General features: G+C 54.3%; 9 protein-coding genes across 9 annotated transcripts; 4 read left to right on the top strand and 5 right to left on the bottom strand.

The window, feature by feature from the left end:
• Positions 1-305: 305 nt before the first annotated feature.
• Positions 306-1,574, top strand: BDZ83DRAFT_746746 (pfkB family carbohydrate kinase; the record flags this gene model as incomplete). Its single annotated transcript, XM_060513314.1, has 3 exons — positions 306-354; positions 501-1,455; positions 1,541-1,574. The coding sequence occupies 3 exons, from the start codon at positions 306-308 to the stop codon at positions 1,572-1,574; spliced, it is 1,038 nt and encodes a 345-aa protein (XP_060371416.1).
• A 559-nt stretch (positions 1,575-2,133) lies between these two features.
• BDZ83DRAFT_564835 (telomerase activating protein Est1) lies at positions 2,134-5,192 on the bottom strand (the record flags this gene model as incomplete). The annotated part of the gene is made up of 4 exons (XM_060503685.1): positions 2,134-3,914; positions 3,965-4,836; positions 4,897-5,007; positions 5,155-5,192. The coding sequence occupies 4 exons, from the start codon at positions 5,190-5,192 to the stop codon at positions 2,134-2,136; spliced, it is 2,802 nt and encodes a 933-aa protein (XP_060371415.1).
• A 1,321-nt stretch (positions 5,193-6,513) lies between these two features.
• On the top strand, positions 6,514-7,368 carry BDZ83DRAFT_715195 (zinc finger protein; the record flags this gene model as incomplete). Its single annotated transcript, XM_060511722.1, has 2 exons — positions 6,514-6,867; positions 6,928-7,368. The coding sequence occupies 2 exons, from the start codon at positions 6,514-6,516 to the stop codon at positions 7,366-7,368; spliced, it is 795 nt and encodes a 264-aa protein (XP_060371414.1).
• Positions 7,369-7,632: 264 nt separating this feature from the next.
• On the bottom strand, positions 7,633-8,133 carry BDZ83DRAFT_715194 (G10 protein; the record flags this gene model as incomplete). Its single annotated transcript, XM_060511721.1, has 2 exons — positions 7,633-7,776; positions 7,834-8,133. 2 exons carry the CDS (start codon positions 8,131-8,133, stop codon positions 7,633-7,635), a joined length of 444 nt encoding a protein of 147 aa, XP_060371413.1.
• A 321-nt stretch (positions 8,134-8,454) lies between these two features.
• BDZ83DRAFT_598923 (complex 1 protein) lies at positions 8,455-9,630 on the top strand. Its single transcript, XM_060506972.1, has 5 exons — positions 8,455-8,582; positions 8,635-8,696; positions 8,860-9,006; positions 9,187-9,297; positions 9,422-9,630. Exons 1-5 carry the CDS (start codon positions 8,540-8,542, stop codon positions 9,431-9,433), a joined length of 375 nt encoding a protein of 124 aa, XP_060371412.1. The 5' UTR covers positions 8,455-8,539; the 3' UTR covers positions 9,434-9,630.
• On the bottom strand, positions 9,602-10,753 carry BDZ83DRAFT_659785 (DNA-directed RNA polymerase). Its single transcript, XM_060511052.1, has 4 exons — positions 10,175-10,753; positions 9,999-10,090; positions 9,841-9,917; positions 9,602-9,779 (listed from the first exon to the last, which is right to left on the bottom strand). Exons 1-4 carry the CDS (start codon positions 10,322-10,324, stop codon positions 9,670-9,672), a joined length of 429 nt encoding a protein of 142 aa, XP_060371411.1. The 5' UTR covers positions 10,325-10,753; the 3' UTR covers positions 9,602-9,669.
• Positions 10,754-13,575: 2,822 nt separating this feature from the next.
• BDZ83DRAFT_246859 (uncharacterized protein) lies at positions 13,576-14,959 on the bottom strand. The gene is made up of 4 exons (XM_060501909.1): positions 14,312-14,959; positions 13,966-14,239; positions 13,888-13,912; positions 13,576-13,838 (listed from the first exon to the last, which is right to left on the bottom strand). The coding sequence occupies exons 1-4, from the start codon at positions 14,508-14,510 to the stop codon at positions 13,698-13,700; spliced, it is 639 nt and encodes a 212-aa protein (XP_060371410.1). The 5' UTR covers positions 14,511-14,959; the 3' UTR covers positions 13,576-13,697.
• On the bottom strand, positions 14,616-15,431 carry BDZ83DRAFT_646314 (uncharacterized protein; the record flags this gene model as incomplete). The annotated part of the gene is made up of 2 exons (XM_060509952.1): positions 14,616-15,188; positions 15,414-15,431. The coding sequence occupies 2 exons, from the start codon at positions 15,429-15,431 to the stop codon at positions 14,616-14,618; spliced, it is 591 nt and encodes a 196-aa protein (XP_060371409.1).
• A 4,615-nt stretch (positions 15,432-20,046) lies between these two features.
• BDZ83DRAFT_565152 (uncharacterized protein) lies at positions 20,047-21,397 on the top strand (the record flags this gene model as incomplete). Its single annotated transcript, XM_060503718.1, has 2 exons — positions 20,047-20,249; positions 20,320-21,397. 2 exons carry the CDS (start codon positions 20,047-20,049, stop codon positions 21,395-21,397), a joined length of 1,281 nt encoding a protein of 426 aa, XP_060371408.1.
• Between the last annotated feature and the right edge of the window lie 468 nt (positions 21,398-21,865).

Here is a 21,865-nt window from a genome sequence, read left to right as displayed (position 1 = left end):
GCCCCACCATCCCTGCGGCCCCTGTCCTCTCATCACCACCGGCAGCGACAGCACCCTCAGCCCGAGCTCCTGCCCACACCCCTCCAAGTCGACAGGCTCCCGGTCAGAGTTCTCGCCCTGCTGTGCAGGCACGTTTCTTCTCTTACCACCCCACCTCCTCCTACAGGTCCAGCAACCCCACCATCGGCATCCCCTCATCCAAAACTGGCCGACGGAGCACCAAAATCAAAATCTTTGAAAGCTCCCACAACCTCCATCCCTTCCACACCTCGTCCATACACCCCAGAACACCTCAATTGAACAAAATGGCATCCCAGGATTTCCGTCTTCTCTGCCTTGAGAACCCTCTGCTTGGTAAGTGATTTTTTGATGATTTTGAGAGCTTGAAACATCGGGAAACATCGGGAAACATCGTTGCGCAACCCCACCATTCTCGCTTTAACCCCTCCCTTAACACCGAGCTGGAGCCCAAAATATCGACAACTAACACCGCAACCCAGACATCCAAGCAGTTGGTGACAAGGCTCTCCTCGAAAAGTACGGCCTCAAGGAGAACGATGCCATCCTCGCTGAGGAGAAGCACCTCGGCATCTACGAGGATCTCCTCAACAACTACGACGCCAAGCTGATTGCCGGCGGCGCCGCTCAGAACACCGCTCGCGGTGCCCAGTACATCCTCCCTCCCAACTCCGTCGTCTACCTCGGCGGTGTTGGTGACGACAAGTACGCCTCCATCCTCCAGGATGCCGTCAAGACCGCCGGTCTCCGCGTCGAGTACCGCGTCGACCCCAAGATCGCCACCGGTCGCTGCGGTGTTGTCATCACCGGCCACAACCGCTCCATGTGCACCGAGCTCGGCGCCGCCAACCACTACGACCTTGAGCACTTGACCCGTCCCGACGTCTGGAAGCTCGTCGAGAACGCTCAGGCCTACTACATTGGAGGCTACCACTTCACCGTCTGCCCCGCCGCCATCCAGAAGCTCGCCGAGGAGGCTGCCAAGAACAACAAGGTCTTCGCCGTCAGCTTGTCCGCCCCCTTCATCTGCCAGTTCTTCAAGGACCCCCTCGATGCCAGCGCCCCGTACTGGGACTACGTCATTGGCAACGAAACCGAGGCCGCCGCCTATGCCGAAGCCCACAGCCTCGGCACCACCGACCTCAAGGAGATCGCTAAGGCCCTCGCCAACCTGCCCAAGGAGAACAAGCAGCGCAAGCGTGTCGCCATCATCACCCAGGGCACCGAGCCCACTCTGGTTGCCGTCCAGGGCGAGGACAGCGTCAAGGAGTACCCCGTCAAGCCCATCTCCAAGGAGCAGATCAACGACACCAACGGAGCTGGTGATGCCTTTGCCGGCGGTCTGATGGCCGGTGTTGTCGATGGCAAGTCCCTCGACCAGTCCATCGATATGGGCCAGTGGCTGGCTAAGCTCAGCATCCAGGAGCTTGGACCTTCGTAAGTTTATTCCCATCGTGTCACACGGGACACCTCATGACAAACTTTCTCAAATTTCTTGCTTCATTCGCTAAATGTAACCTAGCTACCCCTTCCCCAAGCAGGCTTACTCCGCGTAAGGCACGTAGCCTTCCCAACCTAATGCATTGAGCATTTTAGTTTCTTTTTGTTCAGAATAGTCTGGCGTTGAGGGGGTCAAAGGGAAAACGGTTTCAACAACGGCGTTGGCTCCTGAGAGAGCTTTCAAATGAGTGGCAATCGCACTTTGCATCAACTTGCAATCTGGGCTCGACACCTTTTACGACCTTGAGCCCATGGGTCATGAGATATTTGGTAGAAAACAATGCGAGGAGACGATTTCGGCTGGACAAAAAAAGACCAGCCCAGATGACAAATCCTAGACCAGAGTCCACTTCCCCGTCGTATCCGTCGTATCGTGTCCAGTGAAATCCGTCCAAAACAGTAGTATGAGCCAGTATAATTCAATCATGCGATGGATCCATGTCGCTTAACCTTGGGTCAGTGGTGTACGCTCGTGGAAGGTGCTGATGGACTTACATCGCAGTAGCAAATAAAGATGTGTTCAACTTCCAATCAAGCCGCCGGTTGAGCCAGGCAGGCGTTGGGATAATAATGTCTGATCAGGTGACAAGTCCTGGATATGTGATCCCCAAAACTTTAACGACGCATGTTGTGGCCCGGAGCACGCTTCACCTCGTCAGCCATGGCCGACTGAAGAATCATGTCGTTGTATCCGGCCGTGTATCCGTCAGTAGCGGCACCTCCGTTCTGTCTGACCATGTTCTTGTAGTGCGTGGGGTCATCGTGCATGTCGGCGATGGGGCCTCGTCCAAAAGCGGTGGTCGCGGTGTATGCGATGCCGTTGCATGGCGTGCTCTGGTAGATGCTGCTGACGTTGGAGAATTGAGTGCCCGAAGCCGGCGAGAAGTTCTCTCCGCTCACAGGCATGTTGGGGCTCTGAGGAAACTGGGGACGAGATCCGCTGAACGAACGGGCATGGGCGGCCGCCCTGGGCTGCAAATTATGAGGGCTGTTGAGTTCCGCGTACGGGCTCGACCACAAGTTATATCCTGCCGATCCTGACAAGTCACGGCTCAAGGATCTCGAGTCGGTAGGTTGTCTGCCAAAGGCCTGCAGAAGGCGGTCCTGGTGAGCGCTTATGTCGGGTGTACTAGCATACGGACGCTGTTGCTGCCGAGCCATGTACGGATTCTCTCGGGCTTCTCCGAACGGGTCGTCAAGCCTTGGAGTTCCTGAGGGTCGGGCAGTCCTCTGGAAGCCAGCACTGCCATCGAATGATCTTCTAGCAGCATCCCTGATGGCACGGTCTGGCGGCGTCAGCTCTTGGTTCTTACCCTGGGGTGTCGGGGTGTAGATCATGTTCCAGGGAAGGCTCGGGAACGTCTTTGCTGTGGCGGATCCGAGAGCGGGCGGGCTGTTGGTCGGGGGCACACCAAATACCTCGTTGGCCATGGCTGAGTTCATTCCATACGAGGTGTCCTCGTGGCTCTCTGCAGGAGAGGCGTGGGCTTGAGGAGGCATCAGGAAGTCATTAACCATGTGAAGCATATCAGCGTCAGAACTGAAGTCGTAGTCTGACTGGCCCTGCGCTTTGCTGCGGCCGGGAGTGTGGTGCGACTGCACCTGCGGCGGAGCGGCCACTTGAGGCGATACGGGCAATACATCAGCCGGGGTCGCGTTCCTGACGGGAGCCGGCCGCCGTGAATCCTTTCGTTGCGCCGGAGGAATATCTGCAGCAGAGCTTTGCTCGACTGGAGGCTGGGAGGTGGTCGCAACAGCTGAAGACTTTGGCGTGTAGCCGTCCTCGTACTTGATAGTAAGCCCCCTTGGCGACGAAGTGTAGGAGAACGGAAAGTTGGTATCGTCGTTGGCGAGGAAGAAACCACACTTGATCGTTTGCAGTACCCTGGAGAAGATCTCTTGAAGAGGGCTGAAACGCTGGCCACCATAGTGCTGGATTTGAGGCTTCAGATTTCCAGCATCCTCGTCGTAGTTGAGACGGCAACTGTCCGGCAACTTGGTGTCGCAGAGAGGGAGCATTCCTATAGCTTCCTGGTCCTCGGGAAGCAAGTACGGAGTGAGTTTGAGATCTTCGTTGCCGTACATCTCGCAAAGAGAAGTGAGTGCCTTGGCAAATCCTCTGTACATGTCCTTGATGGACAGCTCAGGGGCCTCTTGAGCGTTCACAATCTCAACACGGCACGCCACGAGCCAGGCTGCATACAAGCGCACGAACGGGAGAGTATTCTCGGTCATTGTTGACGCTTGGTCTTCAGTGCTCTCTTGTTCGCCATTTGCTTGCTGCTCAATGAGTCTTTCCATTTCCCTCTTAAGGAACTTGCAAAACGTGATGAAGAAACGAGCGTTCAGGCGAAGAAGGAATTGAGAGGTTCGGAACGCGGCGGTAGCCCAGTCGCCTATTGTAAATTAGTAAATGAGTTTCATGGTTCGTTATGATCAAACGTACCTTTCGCCTTGTTATTGTAGACATGGAATGCAGACATGTTGAGCAAGACCATCTTCAAAAGGATTGCCTGGGTATTTGGGGCCTTGATGGCCATCTCAAGATGGTTGATGACTTCCTTCTCAAGCCCCTCGTGCTGAGGGAACGGCTCTCCTTTGCTGAAGTGAGAATGCAGCTTTACGAACCATGTGACAAAGGCCTCTTGAGGATCAGGAGGACCTGTGCGACGGGCCGGCGTGGTTGGCGCAGAAAGGCTCTTGAGTTCCGATTCGAGGTTCTGTGCCGCCATTGGATGGGGGTCTTGAATTGCCATGGCGCGGTAGAAGTGATATATGATATCGAGGTGCTTTCTCTCATCCAAGTAGATGATGCCCATCTGGTGGTGGGCGAAGCCGGAATTAGGAAGGATGTCGTGGGCGAGAGAGTAGTATGTCAAGGCAGCTTCGTAGCTCGGGACCTTGTGCCGCGCCTGCATCCGGTATCGAGAAAGGTCACCGAGGTGAATGAGCACCAGATGGACGTATTTGAGGATAATCTGGCGAACGGCGGGCGTAGTGTTGGCCATGGGGTTCGCCTCTGCCAGCTTTTCGGCCTTGATGCCCTCGGCAATGCGCTGAAGCTCGGGAATCGGGTAGACGGCTGACATGCGCTGAACAAACGCCACGTAGAACTTTTGCGCCGTCTTGAGAAAGCTGCTGTACATCCTATCCAGCTTGCGCTTCTGGACGGCGAGCTGCGACGATCTCAGCTTGCCCAGAACCTTTCGATATTCGGCATTGACGAGGCTGTGAGCCTGCCAGAGGTTGGCTTCGACCTTCTCGGTCGCGGAATATTCGAAGTCATGGAATATGACGTGGAGGCAGGCTAATCGGAGGCTGATGACAAGTCAGCAAGGTAGTTGCGACCCAGTACATTGGGCCGGATTCGGTACATACGAGGAAATGACGCTTTCCAGAACCTCGAAATGCTTCAGCTCGTTGCCGTCGGCATCGCTCTTGAGCTTGTCTACCTCCTTCTGCAGGTGCTTCCGAAGCTTCTGGGCTTGGCTGTGGTCAAGAAATCAGCATCGGAAGGTAGGTGCCCGGAGTCGCATGGACCCCGAAATGCCCACCCAACTGGATAAGGTACGCCAGAGGCAATGCTTGGCGCAATCCAAATTTCGAGATGAGCATGAGGGGAAAATGGTGACTTACTGCCATGCCTGCTTTGCAGCCTCAACATGTTCCGCCATTTTGGAGAATGGCAGAGCTGGGCCGTGGCGTTGGCGATTGGGGGAGGAATTTTGGTGTTGGTGGTGTTGCGATTATTTTCGCGATGGGGTGGTTTGTTGTTGTGGAAGGTGCGGGACTCCAAAAATTCAGGAATGGGACAAAAATAAAGAGCCCAAGCTACGTGCTGTGCTCACACGCTCTCAAGACCAGTCCCTGAAGGTGCGCGCGATCCATAACTTGGGAGGTGAGGTCGTCGGGATCCAAAGGGTGAAGGCGGCGATGGTGGTGGGATTGGAGGAGCGGCAGCGGCAGCGGCGTCGTCGGGTCTAAGGCTTGTGGTGGCACGTAATCGGGGTGATGAGGGAGTCGGGAAGAAGAACATTGGGCAGAGAGTCGGAGGGAAGGAGCGACGAGCGATGCGCCACCCAAAGCAGACATTCAAAAAAGGCAACACTCAGATGGTGTACAAGGACGAGAGTGGCAGACAGAGGCAGGCAGAGAAGAGGGAGGAGGAAGAGGATGGCGATGTCGGGTCTCCATGAGGGACGCGAGCAGAACCTAGCTCATGGGACAATAAAGTGTGCACCTCTCAGTCTGTCCCATCCATCCACATCATCCATCCATCCATTCATCCACCTTGACTGAGCCTTGGGGAATCAGTTAATATTTTAGATGGAGCCCCTCAACAGGCGGGCACACATGGACCGTGCACTGCGCTTTTTGAGATTGGTCCCTGTTCGGTTCCACAGTCCCTCACTGAGTCCCTCATTGATACACACTCTCTCTCCCTTAACGGAGGATACTTGCAGCTCCAGCATGGCCCATGCTAGGTACATCATTCATGAGCCTTGTTATGTTGTTGCTTTGTTAAGAGCCTACCTTAGGCCCTTGCTTGCAGTCAGGTCCTTTCCATCTGCAATGAATTCGATGATGACTTGTCCATCCATCTATCCCTGAACCTGCTGAATGAGCCTTGAGTATTGAGCCTTGAGCCTTGCAGTGGTCTTTGACGGTCAGTGCCCCACTACGGCTCCGGTCTTTGATCTGCTCTCCGCCCAAACCATTCGATTCCACTCACCCTCGTCGGACCTATTGCCGCCGACATTGCAGACCTGACTGGCCCAAGGCTCGGCCAAACTCATTTGTATTCTTGCTATCCTTACGGAGTTCACCCTACGGATACCATACACTGCAGGCCGGCTCAGTCGTCCGAGCCCCTCCACGGATCCTGCCAAAAAGTAATTTCAGGACATAACTCAGCAGAGCAGTGCGACGTGGGGGAAATTCGGGTGCCTGATCTGCAAGTAATCAACCCTCCCGGTCACTTGGCCTTCACTCAAGATGAAACGCTCACGAGAGGCCGAAGAGGAACACCCGTCCTCTGGCATTTCTGCAGACGAGCGTAGCAGTCCGGGGACGTCGACTCCAGATGACCGCGCTGCCAAAATCACTGGACTAGAGCCCGCCGTCGAGGGGGCATCTGAGGATTTTGCCATGAAATGTTCCCTTCCGCCTCACAAGGAGGCCCTGACGTTCAAGACATACGACGACTATGAGGCGCACTACATAGCGACGCACACCAATAGGTGTCTGGAATGCGGGAGGAACCTACCGTCAAGCCATCTGCTTAATGTGCACCATGAGGAATGCCATGACTCCTTCGCCGCTGTGAAGCGGGAAAGAGGAGAGCATACAGTAACATCATCACCCACTTTCTCTCACCATTGGCCCCTATCTTGCTGACACCTATTACAGTATTCCTGCTTCGTAGAGGGCTGTGAGAGGAAATGCATGACGCCGCAGAAGCGCCGGATGCACCTCATTGACAAACATGGCTTTCCCAAGAACTACTTTTTTGCCGTGACCAGGGAGGGTATAGATGGACGACGGTCACTCCTAGTAGAAGCAGGTCATCACCGGCGGAAATCGTCCAACGCTTTGAGTGCGACCAAGGATTCAAAGCGCAGATCAAGCATTCTGGACGCGGCCAGGTCACAAGGCGGAGAAGATTCACAAAAGGCAGGAGATGCTGCGGCCAAGCCAGAGGCCAATTCGGTGCCCGCGCAGCCAGCGATAACGGAACGTCCAGACACGGAAATGGAGGATCTCGCTGGCGCAATGTCGGCGCTGAACTTTGTGCCGAACAGCGTGCGGTTTGGCAGGGGCGGAGGACGAGCAGGCTTTGCAAAACGATGAAAGACGTCACAAATGATACCACTGCTTCGATTAGCGTTCAGGCCATGATGATACCAAAACGGTCAATTGAAAGGATCACTACCTCTTTCCCGTAAACAACGACCCGAGTGATCGTAACCAGGGCCGGAATCAATCCTGCCATGCAAAGCGCCAAACGCCTGCCCACCACTGGAGGCCTGCTGTCGACCGGAAGCCGTGCTGACAGACAGGCTCGTGAAGGCAATCCTCCTGGAAAACACGTACACGACCAGTGACTCTGCTCTTCTAGTCACTTGATGCGCAGCCATGGCATCCGCAAGCGACGCATTGGACCTCTTGGTCCCCCTTGAGCTGGGCCTTGGGAACTCTGCATATGCACGTCGAGTTGAAGTTGGTCTCCTTGGTCTGAACACAGCGCAAGCAGCAAAGCTATAGACACATGTCAGCAAAAGCGACTCATGTTTCGTGACTGACACGCCAACTCACCTTTTCATAGCCCTGCTTCTTCCACTTGGCAATCAGCATTGCGTCGGCGTAGCCGTTCTTGAGCAGCCACTCGTACAGCTGCTTGCTGATGGCCTCCTTCTCGTAGTACAGGTCGTAAATGTAGCGGCTCCTCGCGTGCGCGATCTGGAAGATCTCCCACTGCGCCTGGTGCTTCGGTCCCGTCGGCGGCGGCTTGTTCTGCGCGTCCTTCATCTTGTTCTGGAAGATGAGGAGCTGGTCCTCGATGTCGTTGAAGCCTTCTGGAGGCGGCTTGCGCTTCGAAGATCGCATGGGAGGCATGTTGGGCTTTTGTTCTGCGTGTGTATCTCGTAAATATTTGGTATGACCACTTGTGTTGGGATTTGAAGGTCTCTCGCAGTATCGTGAGAGTTCGTTCCGCTTCGCGTCGCGCTTGTGGTCTGGCTGGATGACGAAGGAGTTGAAGTTCGAAAGCCCAGGCTGATGATAGTGGGGCAAAAAGCTCCGATATCTTATCGGCATGCCACTAACGCCTTTGCACCTTGCGCAGGGCGCTGGATCCGGGCTGACTAAGGAGCCACACGTGATTGGGCCGTCCGGAACCTTGGAGCTTCCCAAGATTCCCGTTCCACCCAGCCAGACAGCGTCGACGACAGGCCGTTCGGGAATCACGTAGCGCAGCAAGCAAAACCGCCCTCTCTTCACCAGCATCCCCCACGCGCCCACCATGGCCATCACACCGACCCAATTCGCGAAGACGACCCGGCAGTGTGAGTTGCAAAGACCAATTGATCCCGAAAATCCCACTGATCCGTCGAGCAGCGGCCAACTGGAACGACGCAAAGAGACGGGTTCTCGCTTCCTACAGAGAATGGATCCGAGCTGTATGTTGCCTCCCCAATTCTGTCACTGTCATAGGACCTTGGACCTATGCGTTCAATTCAAGCAAGGCGCGCAACGATCCGAAGACGATTCGAGCGAGAAGGCCGACTTGAAGGGAAGCTGGAAGCATGGAGCAGTGCTAATTGAGGAACCATTGGGACATAGGCGCCTGAGATCCAGACGATGTACAACGTCCCCCTGCCCGTGTCTGTCCTCCGCACCCGGATACGTGAGGAGTTTGAGCGTCACAGATTCGCCAACAAGCTCCCCGTGGTGGATGTTCTACTCTTCAAGAGCCACGCCGAATACCAGGTATGCCGTTCCTGACGACGAACCACCCCCACGCACGCGCGCATCGAAGCACACCGAGGGAGGGATGGATGAAGAGGGGGGGGGGGGAGTCTTGTGTCATAGAGGAGACCAATTGGACTCATGACGTTCTGATTGGGAAGATATAAGACAAATGGCTAACATATGGTTCTCATAATGCAGGAGACGATGAACTTCTGGAAGCAGACGACGCACATCATGTCCTACTTCAAGGAGGAGAACTTTAGAGGAGACAAGCGGTTGCCTAACAGCTTCATGACTGGATTCTTGGAGGTGAGTTTGCCACAGAAGGGCTACGGGCATGCTAGAGCGAAGAGAAAGCGGCAGGGGCAGGAACAAGGGGACGAAGGGCATCCGCAGACATTTGACGCTGTTTCGCTAACCACTCTTTATACAGGGCCGCAACTAAGAGCGCTGAAAGGATTAGAGCTCGTGTACATATATATACAATTTCAAAAAAAAAACATTTCCGCAAAAAAAGGAGTCACAAAAAGGAAACCCCGACCAACTTGGTTGGATCTATTTCATTTGTTTTGTCTACGCCATTGGTTCTATTTTGAAGTCTCCGTTCCCATGTAAAAAAAAAAAAAAAAAAAAACAAGAAAACGCCTTTTCCATCTTGATCTTTTCTACGAGATGCGTTCACTATGAACGACCAAATTCCTCCTTGGCGCGGATGAATTCCTCGGCGACGGTGTCGCTGAGGGCCTGAAGGTCCTTGAGACCCTTTTGCAAAGCCGCGACGGCGGTACCGTCTTGAGTTTTACCGTTAGTAAATTGGGGAGTGAGGGCAGGGTGGAGAAACGAGAGACTCACCATAGGTCTGGATTCTAATGTTCATCTTGGGTTCCGAAGGGTGAGGGATGGCGTAGGCGCAGAACTCAACGTCGGGACTGTAGTAAAGAGGTGTGAGTTTTAGAGTTCTCCATGACAAGAAATCGAGACCCTTTGAAGAAAAGAAAAAAAAAACCTACTTCTTCATGATGACATATCTCAGCGCATTGCCGAGCGTGTGCCCCTCATCGATAAACTCGAATGAGGCGGCTGTGTCTGTTGAGCCGGGCAGCTACCCGCAAAATTTCACAGTCAGTTTCTCACTTGTACATCCCCCGTGATGAGAAACCCCCTCGGGTTGCAGAGAGAGACTCACAATCTTGACGCGCTGGGGCTCCTCCTCCTCCTCTTCCTCGTCCTGCTCATTCGACTCCTGTCCCTCCTCTTCCTCCTCCTCCTCCTCGGGCTGGTGAGAGGTGGGCGCCTCGTCCATGGGGACGTCTTCCAAGTCGGTTCTGCCGGGCATTTTTTTGCGTTCTTTTTTGTCACTCTTTAATGAGGCTGTTGAATCTGGGTAGTTTCGTCAAAAGCAGTGACACGCGAGGTGAAATTTGGCTGGTTGGTTCTTTTCGTCACGAGGGGGGGGTATAATTGAACCTTTCAGCAATTCGACTTGCACTGCGCGCCATGCTGGTCGGCCTCTCGAAATTTTTTGATAACGGACCCGCGGATCAATTTGATAAGCTGGCAGCTGGCGGATCACCGTACAGCACCGGCACCAGCTGTAGAGGCGGGACTCACCAACCTGCACCTTGCGAGCTCGCATCGCATCTCATCGCACAATGTCGCGTAAGGAGGCGTCTCAACGAACAAAGAATCCAAGGAATACCACCTCTCCCCAGGCTCCCCTCCATCTGCACAAATGCCGCCGAGGGGAGGCAAGAGAAGAGGGCAGCAAAGTTTATCGCTCGGCAGATACAACGGGCGTTGAAGTCCCCCCCCCCCCCCAAGTCGCCGCCGTTCTCCTACCTATCATCTTCATGTTCAGAAATTTGAAAATATCAATATTGCTACGATCCCGCATCTACCATACTTAAATTTTTGACAACATCGTCATAGTATGTGAGACATTACCTGCTTACCTGGTTGTTTGCAGCATGCAAACCAATAAAACCCCAGCTGTGATGGACCTACGCTTTCCGCATGGGGAAAAGGTCAAGAGACAATGAAGAATGCACCACCACCACCACCTACAGGCGCGCGGCAAGATGCAGTCACCTTTGTAGTTCTAGTTGTTGGACGCAGCCACGCACAAGCAGACTGCCTAAGCACCAAGGTACCTACCTATCACCTATCTACACCACCCTGCAGCGTGCTAGTCACATCGAATCCTCTGACTGGTTCCAAAGAAGAATGATCCAAGATCGGTAGCGCGCTTCTTTGTTCGCCCCCGTTTGTTCTTTCGAGAAAGTCCCCAATGACCATGGAGGAGGACATTCCATCACCCTGCATTTCTCGGTAACCAATCCTGGGTTGTCGGTCCTTAAGACTACGGTAAGCTTAAACTTGTGGACTTTTGACTCATCTCGATGGTGAATGAAAGTAATTCAGAATGTCCCCGTAGTAAGCGCATGCTTCAGCATCCTCAGTATAACCAAGTAGTTGAGAGCATACTCCGTCCGTACTCAGACCCAAATCTCGCAATTAAGTCTCACCGAGTCGAACCCCGTATCCGTAGAAAAACCATGGACCTACAAAAAGCAACATGTCTCGGTCCGAAAATCGGACTCAAAGATGCCCAGGGCCCCCCGCGGCGCCTCCCCGGCCCCGACAGCCCAAGTTCTGGGTTGAAGTCTTTCCTTCTCGGTGAGACAAGAAAGAAAGAGAAAACCCACCCTTCTTCCCCCGTGAACAAGGGCCCTCTCACCGCTGTCCACGGACCATCCAACTCCCGCGTGGTTGACGTCCCCGGGGTGGCGGCGTAAGCGCGCGGAGGCGATAGGAGAGGCTGAGAAAGAGGGAGATCGGAAAAGACATCATACATGGCATGCATGGACATCATACGGCATCACGAGAGCCTTGCTTCTCCTCCTTCCCCTTCCCCTTCCCCTTCCGCTCTCCGTGCCCACCTCCATAAAAAATCCCTATCAACGCCCAAGGGAACAAAACAAAACAACCGGGGCAAAGAGATAAAAACCTGATCGCGATCCCAGAGAGCCAAAGCGTTAGATGCAAAGCCGACAAGGCCGTTCCGGTTTCCCACCCTTCACTCCTCGCATTCCCCTCTCGGTCAGACGACCTACGTTCGGATTCTGTTCGTTGGCTGCCAAACCAAACTTGACCAATTCATGATTGTCGAGCGCTGTCACATCGGAAACGAGGTTTGATTGGCCGCCGACCGCCCTTTATTGTTTCAAGACAGGGTCGATGTAAGCGACATGATTGGCTCGTTTACTTCATTCTCAAACCGACACCCAGTTGGTGGGTTTAGCTTGGTGCGTCGTTGAACCGGGGTTGGTCAGGTACATATCGCGCTAGGTCTGGAAGTCACTGTGAATGTGTACTGCGTAAGCAGCATTCAATCCTCGCTCACCAGCCGCATGGATTGACGGATGGTTTGCAGATGACGAAGGCGAGCGACGGCCGTCGTCTGTGAGTCCTACCCAGAGATGGGACGGAGACGTTCAAGGTGGAGGGGGCGTGTTCAGCGTATATGTGGAAAATGTGTGTGCAAGCCGAGGGAAGAGACGTCTTAACTCGACAGATCGTCTGTGCAGGCAAAGCGAATGCTACTCACAAGCCAAAAAAGAACAGCCCTATTTTTCTTCTGGTTGATGCCGCTGAGGAATTTCAGGATGAAGATGTCTGTACCACCGTTCACAGTACCAAGGAAACCTGCCTGCAAGTGGAAAGAAAAAAGGTTGTCGTCCCGAAGAGGATGAAGAGAAATTTTTAGGGGATGTAACGTCGACGACGAACCTGGAACTGTGGTGGGGTTTGGGGGGTTACATGGGGGGCGTGAACATGTCGTTCGGAGAGGGGTGCGAATGGGGATTGGTGCTGAGATACTGGATGAGAAAAGACCATTGGTATCTATGACTGACAAAACCAAAGAGTTACGAGCAGAGTATCCGTCAACGTCGTGGTTATACTACCTTCATCTATGATAATCATAGCAATCCCATCTAGACGTTGTGAGTCGGCATGGACGCATTAAGAAGTAGGAAATTTGACAGTTGACGACGTGCGCAGGAGGTGGCTCTGGCGTCGGTGACGACGACGGCGTGGAGAATACTGCAACTCTCCGACTCGTATTCTTCTGCATTTCGCTCATCAACTTCATGCCAATAGTACGTGCGTCTTGTGCCACAACTCAACTCAGCCTCTTCTCTGCCAACTGTGACACAAAGAGAAAGAGGCTGGTGACACATTGACACATGGGGTTGCGGCTTAACGGTCGTGGGATATGGCCGGGATCTTCAGGAACGTTTTCACATGGATCTTCCCCTTCAGACCCCTGCTCTTCCTGGCCTCGCCTGCCCATGACATTGCCGTGCGGAGAAGGCAAGAGACAGAGTGAACCGGCACCAGCTAATCTCGCCAAACTCAGCCTTCAGGAGGCTCAGGTCAGGTCAACAGAATGAGGGGCGGGTTTCAGCAGAGGCCTGCCGCCCTACGAGTGGCTACTGATCGCCAGTGGTGGCTGTCACGGCCGGAAATCCAGCGAGCGGAGACTCAAGACAAGTTTGAGAACACTAATGCTGCCCAGGTCAATACGAAAGCCGGCTGTTGTCAACGTCAACCCAAGCGACTGCATGCTGCGTAGGGTAGTTCCTACGCGGCAGCGAGAAGCAATCAGAATCGAGGAATTAACTTTCTGGCTAGCGGAAACGCCGTCTCTAGTCCAGAGCTTGCTTGGTCGTGAGCCGCCGCGCGCGACACAGCAGCCAAAGACGACCCATGCTGTTGGCTGACCAGACTTGAGACTCAGACGGCCGATTGGGCAATCTATCTTGTGCAGATTCATCCATGTGGAGTCTCTGGGTCCGTCAGGTGTGATCAGGGGTGGCGGACGTGGAGGGGTGATACTGGCGGAGGAAAAGGTGGAGAGATACTATATTTCACCGGTGAGAGTCTCGTTTGAAGTTTGGTTGAAATATTCCGAACCTATCGACGGAAATTTCAGGCTCTATAGTTGGGTTGGCAATGAATCGGTTTGATCGTTTGTAGTCTGGCCAGTGGCACCATGGGGCCAAAAGAGAAAAAGTAATTCGAGAAACACACGACAAGGTCTTTTCGATTGTCGAGTATCGGATGCCCCTCCATTCATGGATCCTTCTGTGAAGTTTTTCGGTCCAGTTTCCGACGGTGAGCCAAGATCCTGGGCGGTAGACATTCGCACAGGCTTCGGTTGGAAAATGTGCTTGTCGCGATGCAGATGCTGTGCGCAGGTTAGCCTCTTTCTTGGAAGCCCCACCAACGGGAACGAAGGTAGCTGAGAAATTGTTCTCACCTTCCAATTGCCGTCGTCGCCCCCAATGTTCGGGTTTTCTCACTTGGGGGCCGCAAGTGGCTTGAACATCTGCCGGATAGGAGAGAGTCGTGAAGGGCCGACGCCCGGACGGGCCAGTACAGTCTAGTCTTCGCCCCGTCTGATGTGGCCCGCAAGGGAGCTGCAGCGCCGGCGTGCGGCAGTGACGAAGAATGAGCATTTAATAACACCACGAGAGCTATTAGGAGTTTGGAGATGACCGGCAATGTGTGCGGGAAAGCACAGGCACAAGCATCAAGCGCAGGCGCAGGCGGTACCAGGATATCTAGACGCGATGGCGTAGGCACAGGCCACCCGGGCTGGCCGCCTGGCAGTGTCTTTCAGGGTCCGGTGACAGGTTGAAAGCTCCCGTCTCGAGATCATCGGCTTGCCCAAGGCGTGGTTGACGCCTCGGCGACAGCGGTATGGCACCAATATCGCGACTGATGGACAACCCATGGAGCACCTCCGTCCTTTTGCGCCCCACGATAGTCTTAGCACGTAGGAGGTAGACTTGGTCGAAAGTATGCCATCTAATACTGCGTGGTGCTCCACGGCGGTGAAAGCAATGGACGTTTCCATATATCGCTGTGATGCTACGGTTGAAACAACCGAGTCCCGGTTTTGGATGATCCACTGGCAGGGCAGGCCCCGTCATGGCAGGTGCAGAAGTGGTTAGTGCCAGGGGTTCGATCTCGCAAGGTGAGTAAAAGCCAAAGGGTGCGAGAGAGCGCGGGCTGAATTGTGTTGTACTCAGGTAGTCGAGCTGAAGGCGGAGACCTGAACCGTACTGCGTACGCACAGGTGGTACGTACGTCAACGAGGGTCTCAGAAACGGGATCGTGATAGTTTGGATCGTCTTTGGTTTATACGACACAGATAGTGTTGCGTGGTAGCGGGCTAGCTGAGCTGACTAGCGGTTCTGAATTGCCTCTGCTTCGGAAGCTGATGACGAAGCAGGTGCCAAGCCACGTATCGCGATGCAACGAGAACTCGATGTCCCATAGTTTGAGCAGCGGTGATTCTCATCGGATGAGGCCGCCATGATTCTGTATTGCGGTAGCTCAGGGCACGGCAAGCTTACCGAACCGAGCCAAGACATTGAAAAGAGGGCGAAAACGAGTGAGGGATTGTGTTGTTGAGGGACAGAGTTAAGTGTATTGAAGCCCCGCCAGTGGTGTTTCCGTCTGGTCTTTTGGAGGACATATTCGTTACCTTATTGTTGCGCCTCGGACCTTGCTTGGCTCGATCTCGACATCGGTATCTACCTGTAAAGGAGGAGGGTTCCGATTGCTTGTCTGTTGAGTTTCCCCGTCTTTGATAGAGTGCGGTCATCACGGTAGGTACATGGATGACAGAGGTAACGGCGAGTTGGGAGCAGGCTGAGCGTGTAATTCCTCATACTCGGCAGGGTTACAGGTCCCCCTAGCAGGTCGGGGATGTCTTGTCTCGCACGAGGAGAATTGTCGTCCGGTGTCGTCAAAGGCCAACCCATGGCCCATGGTGCTTGATTGATGAAGTGCAGTCTGTGCCAATCCTGACAATCTGGTGGGAGAAATTGTGTACCCTCTGGAAGGAATAGTGTAGTTGAGGAGGGTGAGGGGCACGGGCGAGTGGGTGAGCGGTGGCTCGTGTGTTGCAGGATGGTTGGCATCGAACCCAATCAGAAACAATAGTCTGCTATTCCTGCCGCAGCGTGGGCCAACCGTCGCGGCCTTGTGAGCTTCGCCTGCGGTAGTCGTCGATTGGTGGTAAGGCACGACACAACGTACCTTTCGATAGGTTGCGACGGTGGAAGAGTTCCATGGTGGAAGACACTACCATGTGCTAGGTACCCGTCCTTTGACCACTAGGCATCGTACCGTGGTAGTGTTGCTGAGATGGCTTCCCGTACTTGAGAGGTGGTACTAGGTAACTGCCATGCTGTGGTAGGTACGGAGTGACTTGCAAGAAGTATTTGAATCTACCTCTGGTTAGGTAGGTAGGTATGCCAGGCACCTCAGGCACATGAGCAAAGGTGCCTTGCCTTAGCTTCCCCGAGGTGCTGTGGTAGCTTCCCCCTCATCATTCTAGTTGCCGGGCTTGCAATGCAGCCAATTCTCGTCTGAGCATGGATATCGAGATTGGGATTGAGAACAAGAGGGGAGCATAGCCATTGTTGTTCTTCATGCCATGGGCTCGCGATAGTTGTTTCTCTCGGATTCTGCTATTAGGAGGTCGTTGAGAGTATCCGTTTCGTAGTGGGCTGGATGATTGATCAGCATCATCGGCCAGAGAGCTCCAGTCCTGTCATCCCGTCATTGTCAATCTGTATGTGCGCCCAAATAGGAAGTATAGACTGTGTGGGAGCTGTGGACCAGGGGTCCCGAAAGAGCTCAGTGAGGATTTGGACAAGGAGATGGGAGGATGAGAACGGGTGAGGAGAAAAAGAGCAGGAACCCACCCGGGGGAAACTTGACCTTCAATGTCAAACAGCCTACTGTGTACGGAGGTGAAGCGGCGCCCCCGCTCACCACATCCCACGCCCCTTTTGAGATTGAACACGATCCGAATTCTCACCGTCTGCCTCCGCCGCTCTCTCTCTCTCACTCCTTGAACTGGAGTCTTTCCAGCAGCGTGGATGACAGCCACAGCCCTGTCCCGTCCCGTCCTGTCCTCGCTTGTGCTGGGTTTAGTGTCTCTGCGTAAGGTGGCCGAGTTGAAGCAAACCACATTGCTACTCTGCGAATAGTACCAGGTAGCCCAGTAGCACCTCCACCATTGCTACACGCCTGCGAACCAACCAACAGCTGGAGAAGGCCCAGAGCTCCCGAGCCGACGGATGCCACTCTGCATCTTGTCGTCGCTCCTGACACTGAGTGGTGCTTCACCAGGCGGAGGCGAGAGGAGAAACGTAGAAGCGCAGAAGCAAGAGGAGAACAAGAGAAGAACGGCCGCAACCGTCAGATGTTGCCGTCCAATCATTCCCGTATGAACGAACTGTTGAAAGACCGAGGGCCTGGGTTCTGAGGTGGCCTGGAAGTCTAGACTGCCTCCGCCGCACCACCAGCCAATGTCACCACCGCCCTCTGTCGTGTGTGTGTGTGTGTGCTGGATAGTGGGAGAATACCACAGTGTAATCGCATTTGTGGCATGAGTGCCATACTTACTCCGTGAGTGCCATAATCAGGACACTTCCGTAGGTAAGAGAGGCCAAGTCAAGCTGGAACTGCTGGCAGGTGCATCCATAGGTAATCCCGTACGGCTTACAGCACATGGGCATTATGCACACACCACTTTCCGATGAGGGGAGCCACCCCCCCCTTCCCCCTTCCTGCCCTGGGATACTCTGGACGGAGTACGTATATGTCAGCCAGTCAATTGCATCTCTTGCAGCATAGATCCCGGAAACCCTCAGCACATCCGACATTTGCAGTAGTATCGATGGGGTGCTGAGGTGAATTCAGCGGTACTCTGTAAGAGTCTACAACAGGTAATCTGTATGCGGGAACGAGAAAAGGCAAAGGAAAGGGAAGGGAAAGAAAAGAGCAACAGAGCAAAAAGGGCCTGGTGTGCCGGCTGGGCCATAATTGTGTCACTCCCGTGTTCCCCTTTCATAAGAAAATAAAACAACCACAGCTGCTGCCCCTCTACCTACTCCGTGACCCCCTCCCCCCCTTCCACCCCTCTTACCTCCTGGTGCGCTGCTCTCCTCCAAGTCTCCATGATCCATCCTTCCAGCTGCTTGTCCAAGGGCCCTGGTCAGTTCTTGATCGTCTTGCTCCATCCAGTCTCACTTTATACCACTCTATCCCGTGCCTTACTGCGTATCCGCTCTCCGTGAGGATACCTACCTTACAGACCTACTCTGTACGGATACCTGTGTAAAACTAAGGTGGCCAGCACTTCCCATTTCTCGACAAACTTGTCACTGAATTGTCACCACACCCCCGTCGTTGCACTCTATGTATGGCCCTTTACCCCCTTGGTCCCTGTTTTCTTGACCTGTCCTCGACTTGTCAACTTTGGGGTCCCCGTCCCCGTGCCTGTCCCAATCCCCGTCTCCTCCTCCCAGTCGTCCGAGTCTTGAGTCTTGAGTCTGAGCCTGAGCCTGGAGGTGTCTCGACGGCTTGCTTTAAACACCACCCCCTCCCCTCCATCTTTTTCAACTTTTGTTTTGTAACCCTCGTCTCGTCCAGCGCTCGCTTCTCTTCCCAACCTTCTTCACCCCGTCCATTCTTCTCTACTTCTTCTCCTTCCCCGATACCCCCCTCTCCTCCTTTTACCGGTTTCTCAAAACCCCCCGCGCCTGGCCTTTTCTCCTCCCGACGTCGCAGACCAAGTCTCTCGCTTTTTTCTCAAACAAAACAAACCACAACCTTCTTCTTTCGTTGATTTGACCTGACGACCCGACGGACCTTACGCTACTACTTTTACTACTACCAGCTTCCAATCTCGTAGTTCACTCCGTCTCGCGCCAACTAATTAATACGACCATATACCCTCTTCCGCAAACTCAACCTCAACATTGGGCATCTACCTATTTGACTCGAGAGAAAGAGAAAGACACAAAAGACTTTCTCACCAACCAACCAACCAACCAACCAACCAACCAACCCCCCCGCGAGCCCTGATTCGAACTGAGACTGATCTGCTCCCTTTTCTGGACACCACCTGACACACGAGCCGACCTGGTCGACCCCATTGTCTTTTGTCAATCAGTCATTCCGTGCCGGCAACCTTTTCTCAGGCACCACTAATTTTGGCACACAATCCGCCGCTGCGCATTCCACAGCTCCAGCTTTCCGTCGCAGTCCGCTTCAATTCAAAGAGCGGCCAGCTAGCAACAAAAAAAAAGGCAGCACAAGTAGCAGTAGCAGTAGCAAGCAGCTCTGTCTCTCTTGTCTCTTTTCTTATTTCTACAACATTTCGGATTGTTCCGCCCCGCTATCTCTCAGGTAATCAGACCAAGCCGCTTTCCGTCTACTCGCGCTCCGACTTTTCACGGCCCAGCAGCAATCAGCTACGGTACCTTAACCTTTGGAGGCCTTACCTTTAGAGGCACCACACCACACCGTCACCTCCACCGCCGCCCAGTGCACCCACAACCCTCCAGGCTAATTCCTCCCCCAGCCCGCTCTCGGCCATTCTCGTAAAGCTCAAAGCGCAAGCTCGAAGCGTCAATTGCTGCGACTCCGCGCTTCGCAAGAAAGGGCAAGAAAAACAAGGACAAAGAGTTCAGTCCACTGACTACTCCCCCAAGTCACTTCCCATCAAGTCTAGCCGACCAGCAAACCAAAAACCGACTTAAAGTCGAGTCCTCTCGTTTCGGCCTTGGCAACCCCAATCCCTCTGACACAGAAAGAGTTGCAGTCGCGCACCTTCTCCTCGTCAAAAGTCAGACGTCGACAATTCCATCCATCTCGACCCATTTAAAACTGGAGCATCGAGCAAGGGAGAATCGCGCATCTCAATCACCCAGCGTTTGACGACATCGTCAATTCGCCCTTTTACTAATTTACCAACCACTCGTTGCATCGAGACCAATTTTGCACGGGGTTTCCATTCTCCGGCCTAGCATATCTGCAATCGTCAAGCCAAGCGAGGCCCCTTTTGCAGACCAAACGGCAAATAGGCGTGTCGGGTGCAGCAGCAGCAATCCAACCCGACCGCTCTCCTTTTTTCTCGCTTCATTCCTCCCAAACCTACCGACAGCAACTATGAGCACAGCGATCGCAATGGCTCCCTCTCCGGCCCCTCACGACAGACCGTCGTTCCCCTCTGATCTCGCTCCCGCGTCTTCCGCACAGCACGGCGCTTCCTCGCCTGCACAACAAAGAACTCTTGCACCGACTGGAACTCCCAATGCGACGGCGCATCGATCAGGCAGCGGCAGCCCTAGGGGTGCCGCCCAAGCTCCCAAGTCATCTCCTCCCAGCGCGTAAGTTGCATCTGCACGTCTATCCCATTGCCTCGTAATCGCAGTCAATTAACTCTTTCTTCCCTTCCAGCGCAAGACATGCCAGCGGTGCACCAAAGATCGTTGTGAAGAAGGAGCCCAACTCCCCCGACTTGCCGACGACCCGTCACAGGCCACGCAAACTCGACCTGTCCAACAAGGGCGCCCACCCGGGCTCCAACACTCCTGGCACTGCTAGGCCCATGACTGCTAGGGACAACTTGGGTATCCAGGAGGTCGGCCTTGCCTGCCTTTCGCCCGGATTCGTCACCCAGGACCCCGTCATGAAGGAGCAGCTCCAGCGCAGCATGAGCGTGAGAGACCAGCAACGCATGATCATCGAGCAGAGAATGCAGCAGCAATCAGCAAAGGGCGACGGCCCTGACACCTCTGGCAAGGACCCTGTTTCTCAGTTCGCAGCAAAGACCCCCGGTTTGTCTCGCAGGAACAAGGCCCAGCTTTCCATCCTGCCGCCCTCCGCCGAGTCTTTTGCCAACGAGCGAGTCATCCAGTCGGCGCCCTTGGGACACTCCTTCACTGGTCGTCAACACCCTGCACCTCTCTCTCGTCACATCACAAACCAGCCGAACACTCTCTCCAACACTTCTCACATCCACCATGTCCCTGCCAACCAGACGAACAACCGTCTCCCGCCCATCAGTGACGTCTTTGGTCAGGTTTCTGGCCACCCCGACAACGCTCCTACCTCTCTGTACCCTCAGACCAGCCGTCCCCCTATGGCATCACCTGGCCACCCTCCTCAGATGCAGCATGGCCCTCCTACTTCCGGACGTGCCAGAGAATACAAGTCAGCGGAAGAGGCACAGCACGAGATTGCCGGTGGCCGCCCCGAGCTGCTCCCTAAGATCGTTCACTACGGAAACGCTCACCAGCCTCCTACGCCTCCTTCCCCTGCCCCAGGAAGCAGAGCCGCTGATCCCAGCCGTAGCGCAAGCCGGCGCCGCACCCGCGCTGAGTACGAGGACGGCAGCCCGCCATTGGGTCATGGTCCCGCTCCTCAGCGAAGAGGACCATTCGGTGCCGGTCGGGACAGCCCCGAGAGCCAAAGGCAAAAGCGCGAGGAGTTCATGCAACTCTGTGCCAGAGCCTGGGACCTTTTCCACTCCTAGAGAGCCTTTTGTCGTCTTTGTTCGATTCTTCCACTTCAACGAGTAGGCCACTTGCGTCTCACTCCTAGGTTTCAATTTCCTGCGGGATCCGGCCCCGCCTTTTCGTCGATTCAATCTCGGCCAGCTTGCATGGGCTTGAAGCAGTATTACGTCCACTGTTACTATTTTTGCTGCTCTCCTCTAGTCGGAAAAAGAGGAGGTAAAAAAAAATATCGCGGCAGACTAGGATTCAAGTCAGGGATTAATGTCTGCAACTACGAAGAGCTTCCTCCTCGGCACGTCTCCGGCAATGAACAAAACCGATCATTACGAACTTCAGCTTCCTCTCGAGGGAAAAGCGATGGATTATTTTCGCGAGCGGCTAGGCGGGTACGAGGCGGTTGGCGCTACCGGTTTTGGTTTGCTTCTATTCTACAAGGGGCAGTCACGGTTTGAGGAAGAATTTTACGTTCGATTCTTGCACTGGAA

This window comes from Colletotrichum acutatum, assembly GCF_030867785.1.
Source record: "Colletotrichum acutatum strain CBS 112980 chromosome Unknown BDZ83scaffold_3, whole genome shotgun sequence".
NCBI lineage: Eukaryota > Fungi > Ascomycota > Sordariomycetes > Glomerellales > Glomerellaceae > Colletotrichum > Colletotrichum acutatum.
The sequence above is the reverse complement of the archived record's forward strand: the minus strand, read 5'-3'. Positions and strand labels throughout refer to the sequence as shown.

What these genes read in the sequence shown, in the direction of transcription:
- BDZ83DRAFT_598923 (XM_060506972.1), top strand. Translation starts at nt 8,540, where the DNA reads ATGGCCATCACACCGACCCAATTCGCGAAGACGACCCGGCAGT. An exon ending in CGCGAAGACGACCCGGCAGT is followed by an intron (nt 8,583 to 8,634) that starts GTGAGTTGCAAA and finishes TCCGTCGAGCAG; the next exon opens with CGGCCAACTGGAACGACGCA. An exon ending in AGAGCCACGCCGAATACCAG is followed by an intron (nt 9,007 to 9,186) that starts GTATGCCGTTCC and finishes CTCATAATGCAG; the next exon opens with GAGACGATGAACTTCTGGAA.
- BDZ83DRAFT_659785 (XM_060511052.1), bottom strand. Translation starts at nt 10,324, where the DNA reads ATGCCCGGCAGAACCGACTTGGAAGACGTCCCCATGGACGAGGCGCCC. An exon ending in AGCCCCAGCGCGTCAAGATT is followed by an intron (nt 10,091 to 10,174) that starts GTGAGTCTCTCT and finishes TTTTGCGGGTAG; the next exon opens with CTGCCCGGCTCAACAGACAC. An exon ending in CATTAGAATCCAGACCTATG is followed by an intron (nt 9,780 to 9,840) that starts GTGAGTCTCTCG and finishes GTAAAACTCAAG; the next exon opens with ACGGTACCGCCGTCGCGGCT.
- BDZ83DRAFT_246859 (XM_060501909.1), bottom strand. Translation starts at nt 14,510, where the DNA reads ATGCTCATTCTTCGTCACTGCCGCACGCCGGCGCTGCAGCTCCCTTGC. An exon ending in CCTGAAATTTCCGTCGATAG is followed by an intron (nt 13,913 to 13,965) that starts GTTCGGAATATT and finishes GGTGAAATATAG; the next exon opens with TATCTCTCCACCTTTTCCTC. An exon ending in CTCCACCTTTTCCTCCGCCA is followed by an intron (nt 13,839 to 13,887) that starts GTATCACCCCTC and finishes TGACGGACCCAG; the next exon opens with AGACTCCACATGGATGAATC.